General features: G+C 48.0%; 1 protein-coding gene across 3 annotated transcripts in view; it reads right to left on the minus strand.

Annotated features, from left to right (window-relative positions):
* Positions 1–7,024, minus strand: part of dnmt3aa (DNA (cytosine-5-)-methyltransferase 3 alpha a) — a 31,375-nt gene extending 24,351 nt beyond the window's left edge. For 2 of the 3 annotated variants that reach the window (XM_080526847.1, XM_080526845.1), the window contains exons 1-3: positions 6,924–7,024; positions 4,684–4,847; positions 2,821–2,925 (exon numbers count right to left, since the gene is read on the minus strand). In XM_080526847.1, coding sequence (XP_080382973.1) covers positions 2,821–2,925; positions 4,684–4,749 — 171 coding nt within the window. In that variant the 5' untranslated portion in view covers positions 4,750–4,847; positions 6,924–7,024. The remainder of the gene's footprint in view (positions 1–2,820; positions 2,926–4,683; positions 4,848–6,923) is intronic. The other variant, XM_080526846.1, reaches the window with a different exon arrangement.
* Positions 7,025–7,498: the final 474 nt, after the last annotated feature.

Genomic DNA, 7,498 nt, shown 5'->3' on the forward strand with positions numbered 1-7,498 from the left:
CATCACCATGGAGTGATAGAAGGTTGAATTCAACATACACTCACCAAACACTTTATTAGTAACACCTATACACCTTCTCATTCATTCAGGGTGGTGTAATGGTGTATTCTTGGCACGTTTACCAATCAATCATCACTTGAATGCCACCTTTGGGATGTGGTAGAATGGGAGATTCACAGCTTGAAAGTTCACCTGAAAAATTGCGTGATGCAATCATGTTGTGATGGACCAGAATCTCAAAAGAATGTTTCCAACATCTTGTGGAATCAATGCCACAAAGAATTGAGGCTGAGAGCAAAGAGAGGCCCTACCCAGTATTAGTAGAGTTCCTAATGAAGTGCCTAAACTACTTCCATAGCGGCATAAGAAATGTGGTCCACATGCATGTAGACAACTGTGGAGTGTACACTGAAAACTCATAAAAAACCATGGACACACGCACACACACACACACACACACACACACACACACACACACACACACACACACACACACACATGGTTTCAGTATAGCAGAGAGAGAGAGGGCGTAGATAGAGATAGGGGTAGTCTTTAAATAGCTCAAGGAGAGCAGGGAGGAGCGAGCTAATCCATTTATCTATGGAACTATCATTATTACAGTACAGTACTCTGAGAGAGAGAGAGGGAGTAAAAAAGAGGGAAAGTAACATTATTTGTACACCCGACCGCCGGCCCGCCTGCCCTTCCACTCTCTTTCTCCCTCCCTCCCTCCCTCCCTCTCTCTCTTTCTCTCCGTTTTCTATAGTTAGTCTCACACTCTGACAGCTCCACCCTGAGCTCTACACAATGGCTCTATTCCTGGATACACTCTAGAGAAGAGTGTACGTGTGTGCTTGTACACACACACACACATACACACACATACACACACGCTCGCACACACACACGCGCGGGCGCGCGAGTGTGTGTGTGTGTGCACGCGTGTGTGTACACACACACACATACTTGCACGCATGTACTCACACACACCACACATCCATATATGGATTTTCACCATCCATAATGTCATTTTATGTTATAAACTTGGGCACTAGATCTGAACCCAAAGGAGCATTTATGGAATATTCTGGATCAGTGCCTCAAGGCCTCATCATAAATACTTTCTGGTGGTGTGGTCAGTACTGTCTCTCCCCCCAACGCTATGGTGCCCCAAGTGAAGAAAAATAAAGAAAACATTTGTCTTTTGCGGGGGAGGCATAGTTAATGTTGGTTATGACTCAGAGACTTCCATTTGGCTCTTTTAAAAAGCAACTGAAGACCTTAGCCTTGCTCTTAATAAGCCAGTCCTTTATATTCTTTCATTCTATAATTTGTATTATTTATTAAAATGTCTATATTGTTGGCCTACACAGTTTTCTAATAGTCCTATGTCTTGTTTTTATTATTGCCGTCTAGATATAGATATATTATTGATGAAAAAATAGTCATTGTCGACACCAGTGGGTGGTTTGCTTAAGGCCCCGTAATAGGTTGAACCGGCACTGGGTGTGGAATACTGGGAAATTGGGAAAAGATGGCGGCAGCAGACCCAACACTGCAGCAGCAGACCCAACACAATTAGGTGACATCTTAGGTGTATCCATGGTTTTGTCTATAATATCTATAATATCTATATATATATGTTACGGTACATGTGGATAGATGTACAGATGACGGACCACGTTATCTGGCCCATCTGGCCCATGTCTGTTTCCCATCCGGATGCGGCCCTACAACTTTGTGCCAGAAGTGGGTCGGCTCTGACAGCCATGAGAAAGCCAGACCTTGGCCAGCATGTGGATGCGGCCCAGGTCCCGACCACACTTGGTCCAGTAGCTACAGGAGCGTATCGGGGGCCACATTCCTCCTACCAGAGCTGGCCCCCCACATTTGGACCAGGTCTGGCCCATATCATACTTTATAACATATCCCGGCACTCAGCCATTATGTGACACGTTCTAGTCTTTTGGTCTGCATGTCGGCAACCAATCAAAATGTTCTGACTTTTCTTTTGAAACACGGAACTACGTTTCAACGGTGTTGAGAATCACAACACAAACTCGCTAGTCAAGCCAAAATACTGCAACAACGCAATGGATTTGGTGAGTAATCCTCCCACTGCTACCTAGTTAACTATAACACTACTTTACATTGTTAGCAGGCTCACAAACCAAGCTGTGTTAGTTGACTAGCGATGTGTCATTGATTTTCAACAACGCAGAAATGTATTCACATTTTTCAAAAGAAATGTACAATCATTACATGGGATCCAGACATGCGGACCACATGATCAGACTGTGTCACACATGTGCCACGACGCGACCAGATCTGGCCCCTGCTTGTCTGCTGACTGAGAAGGACCTACAATGTAAATCGCTACAGGGAAAAGGGAGCAGGATGGGGGTAGAGGGGCAGTAGGTGGGAGCAGGGGGTCTGGGGGGTGTGTGTGTGTGTGTGTGTGTTACTGACAGGAGTGCCATTCATCCCGTCCACCTGTCAGAGCTCAGACATCAAAGCAGGACAAGACCTGCCCCACCCCCCACCCGACACACACACACACACACACACACACACACACACACACACACACATACACACAACACACACAGCCGCTGGGTGTTTCTCTGTAATCCTGTCTGTCTGTAGCTCTGTTTGATCAGCTGGACTCTCTCAGGTAGTCCACACAGCTCTCTCTCCCTCACACACACACATACAGGCGTAAAGAGAAAAAAGGGGTAGAGGGGCTGAGAGAGAGGTGGAGGTATTGAGAATGATCAAGTGTTAGCCTGGTGCCATGGATACAGCATTGATGTCACTCACAGGAAGCAGCTGCTTGCGTTTCCTGCTGGGCCGGCCCACTCTGCGGGCAGGGAGGCTGGCCGGCGTCCCCTCATCGAGACTATCATGGTCCGCTCCATCTTCACTCTGGCCAATCACAAACAGCCAGCATGAGACATCAGCATTGACCATAGTTAGATATGAGGCTTGTTCAGTTAAACGCAAGACATACAGCTGACAAAACTTCAGTTGCCAGAGAATAATGTCTGTTCGACACATTTCTGAACACATCTGAACGTCTATCTGGAATGGTGCGGCTTTCTGAAAGTCACAGACTATTACCAACAGTACAGCAGGGGGCACCTCAATAGAGACAAGGGGAGGACGTCACTTTAGACTATTGAGACACACCCAGATCTTCAACTAATGAGGGCTGGAACCTAACTTGAGATCTATACGTCTCTCGAGTTGACACACTGGATCTCAAGTTAGGATTTGACCCTGAAAGCGTCAACTGATAAATGAATGAGTCATGTGACAAGACATCATTTTCTACCTTTCTCCTCATCACTCTTTCTCTCTCTTTGTAAGTCCAAACATTCTGCCCCCCCCCCACCCCGCCCCTCTCTCTCTCTCTTTCGGTAGACCAGCTGTCGTGGTGACAGTGGAGTGGTTGCTAAGGTGGAGAAACTGCTTAGCAACTCTCTCTGAGGAAGCTGCTGTGCTGACTAAATGCTCTCATGTCACTTCCTTGACAACCAGCATAAGTAGGTTATGTGTATACACAAATATAGACAGACAAACAGACAGACACACGGACAGACAGACAGACAGACAGACAGGCAGGTAGACAGGCAGACAGACAAAGACAGACAGACAAAGACAGACAGACAGACAGACAGACAGAAAGACTGACTTACAGACAGATCGACCGACAGACCAACCAATCGACACACAGACACAAACACAGACACACACAGTCTGTCTGTCTATTTCTGTCTCCTGCAGGTTATTTTGGGCCGCTGCTGTTGCTAAGCAACCAGCCTGCTAGCCAAGAGGAAGATCCCTACAGCAGCAGACAGCTTGTCCTCTTTTCCTCTCTCTCTCTCTCCTTCTTTCTCTTATCCTCCATTTCTCTGTCCCTCCCACTGTTTCTGTATTTCTCCTCCCTCCCTCTCTCCTTCTGTCTTTCCCTCCTCTTTGTCCCTTCCCTCCACCCTCTTTGTCTGCCCTCCCTTCACTCCCTCTTTTCCTTTTCCCTCAATCTCATCGTCGCTTTCCACTTTCCACTTTCTTTCTTTCTTTCTTCATTCCCCTTCAGTTCTCTGTCAACAAATGTACACCACAACACACATACACACACACACACACACACACAGCTTGTAGTTCTAAAGGAAACACACATACTTAACTCTGTTGGCTCAGAGCCAGTGTGTGTGTGTGTGTGTGTGTGTGTGTGTGTGTGTGTGTGTGTGTGTGTGTGTGTGTGTGTGTGTGTGTGTGAGTGAGTGAGGCAGGTCTTTATATAGTGGTAGTAGAGAAAGAGCCTCAGACTTTTCCCCAGATTTACGAGCTCTACCCTGGGCCCTAGGGGACCAAATGAAAGAGGTCATTTTTCACTTCAAGAGAGAGAGAGAGTGCGTGCGTGTGTTTGTGTGCGTGTGTGTGTGTGTGTGTGTGTGTGTGTGTGTATGTGTGTGTGTGTGTGTATGACTGTGGAATGCAGTGCAATGCAATGCAATGAGTGGTTAGTGAGTAATGTAAATAAATAACTGTCAGTTTAATGATTACACACACACACACACACACACACACACACATGTTACGGCAGCAATCCTGTGTCACCAAAAGGGTCACACACACACGCATGGTCACTGGAGTGTTTAGTCTGTCCTCCTTCCTCACCAGGTCTTTATCGGTGTCGTTCTCTGTGGCCTGGAGTGCAGGGGCGGCTGGAGTGTTGGACGGCATGGCGGGGGTGTCTTATCAAAACTGTAGAAAAACTTAAAACATCAAAAATGGCTTCTATAGCACCAGACGCAGCTTCCTCCTTCAAGCCTCCCTCTCTCCTGTGGACGGGAGAAAGACAGAGCTAAGCATGACACAGGCCGTGGTCATTGAACAACCCCCCTCCAACACAGAGACACAGCTCTCTCTCTAATTCAATATGGAGCCAGTTGGAGGGTACGATGTCAACGGTATTGTTTTGTTGACACGTGTTTTGGAGATATGTACGTAGCTTGTGTTTGAATAGGTTGAGAATAGGTCATTTGCTGCAGTTGCTAGACCCTCTATGTTCTCATACACACACTCACACGCACGCACGCACATGCACACTCACACTCTCTCCTGGCCTTGATGTGAAGCGTTAAGCCTGTGGAAAAGTGGTGTGAGTGAGTGAGTGAGTGAGTGAGTGATGGCAACTATTTGTCTTGCAGAGAACTACAATTATTCCTCAGTGGTGACAGGTTTCCACACTCACACGTCACACAGACATGCACACACAAACCCACTCACACCTCACTTTATACTTACTATTGACTGGTTATCGTTACTGATTTGTATTGACTTTTATTTTATTGCGCCTCCCACTTATTGCCTATTGTGTAAATTTGTTTTATTTATTTTTATCCTTCATATTTCACTGCACTGTTGAGAGGTAGCTCGTAAGTGTTACATTAAGTGTAGGCTAAGTGTTTACAATTTGTATCCTGTGCATGACTTGATTTGATTTGGACACATCCGGTTTGCCATGCACAGGTGGCCTGAAATAAATCAAGAAACAGGATTGGTTTCAACATGTCGGAGACAGAATAGGTTTTGTTTAGGACAGGACTTAGCCTCGAGATAATTTCTGTCAGTCTGTATGTCTTTAGTATGTCTGTCCATACATCCATATACAGCTAAGCTACTTTGTTTATAGCAGGCTTCATATCTGAGAGACTTACAGTCATAAACATAGGGAACCATTTGTATGACGTTATCACAGACAGACATCACAATGTTCTAAACAATGGACATCGTTAGGTTTATGGGAAGAAAGATTGATAGAAACGTGGAGCATTGGAGGTGTAGGTCTACTGTATCAACCACACCCCCACAACCATGAGCCGAGGGCAAACTTCTCCACAGAGACAAAGTCAGTGTATGTAGGTCACAGTCCTGCACAAACACACACACACACACACACACACACACACACACACACACAATAACAGTTGTATACACATGCTGCCAGGGTAGGCACACACTGTCCAAATCGAACACAGCCGGACACACAAGGCTACACATTCAACGCAGGCGTATGAGCGGTTGAATGTGAGAGAGTGAGGTGTTGTGAATGTGGGGGTGTGCGCGAGGAGACGCTGATTCGCAGCTGAACCACCTAATCTAACCCGTGTTATTATAGGGCCTACTGCACTGAGGCCTGTAGTAGTAGGCTAACACATCAAAACGCACACGGCCTTATTACCGGAACAAAGCTATGCATAATATTGTCATAACGGTCAACAAGCGCCAGTGCGTCTGTGCTCGTGGTGCAGACCGACGGTAGATGACTGGGTCAGGTGAACGGGGCGCGCGGACTGAAGCACCCGTTCACCCCGACAGGCGCGCGCCGCGACGATGGCTTATTACCGGAACAAAGCCATGCATAATATTGTCATAACGGTCAACCAGCGCCAGTGCGTCTCTGCTCGGGGGTGCAGACCGACGGTAGGCTGCGCGTGTCCTCTTGGAACGGCGTCGGTAGACTGGGTCAGGTAAAGGGGGCGCGCGGCCCGATGCACCCGTTCACCTCGACAGGCGCGCGCCGCGACGATGGTTCCGCGCGCTTGTCTGCATCTGGAAGAAAACCCGAGTGCCCGGTTCCCCGCGGGGGGTTAGTTAGTGAATACAACAAGATGTACACTTCCGCGTCGCAAGCTGTCGCTTATAACGGTAAAGGTGTCCGGTGCGTCTTTTGCTTTTTCCCCTATAACCCTAAACTCCTCAAGTACACTCGTCCGTCCGTCGCCCGTTTAAAGCGCACATCTGTATGAACGGAACCCGATTTTGCAGAGGCGCAGTGCACGTTATAGGTGCGCGTGTGAAAACCGGTGTCGGTGTCCCGTGAGGCACCAATAGGTATTTAGAAGGCTATTTACCGTGTTGGCCGTCCCAGGCCCGGACCCTGTGGTCGTCTCTCTCTCTCTCTCGCTCTCTACCGGGTCTCCCTCCGTCTCGGCTCGCACTCCCCGCCTCTCTCTACCGGCCTGCTCTCACCAGCCGCAGAGGCCGCCACCGGAGAATGTTTCCGCAGGGTCCTAGAGCTCCAAATACACACCGATGTACGTGGGCGCGCGCGCGCACACACACGCACACTTTATCACTCACACACGTACATGCACGCACACGCGCGCGGACACACAGACACGGACGGACACACACACACACACACACACACATACACTAAAGCAATAAATACAACCCAAGCAATACCAGGCAGGTGGTTGTGTGTTTAGACTAGTTGACCTGCGGTAATCCCAGACTCAGGTGGATCAGACACAGGCTGTATAGGTGAGGAAGGTGAAAGGGTAGAGGGGCTGAAGGTAGAGAGACAGTGTGAAGGAAAGAGAAAGAGGGAGGGAGAGGAGGGGGTGAAGGCCAGTATGTTATTTATTGGAGTCAGTGGGGTCATTTACAACTAGAGACCCTGGGAGCTTCATTCACTCCTGAGTTT

The sequence above is a fragment of the Nansenia antarctica genome (assembly GCF_963989245.1).
Source record: "Nansenia antarctica genome assembly, chromosome: 3".
NCBI lineage: Eukaryota > Metazoa > Chordata > Actinopteri > Argentiniformes > Microstomatidae > Nansenia > Nansenia antarctica.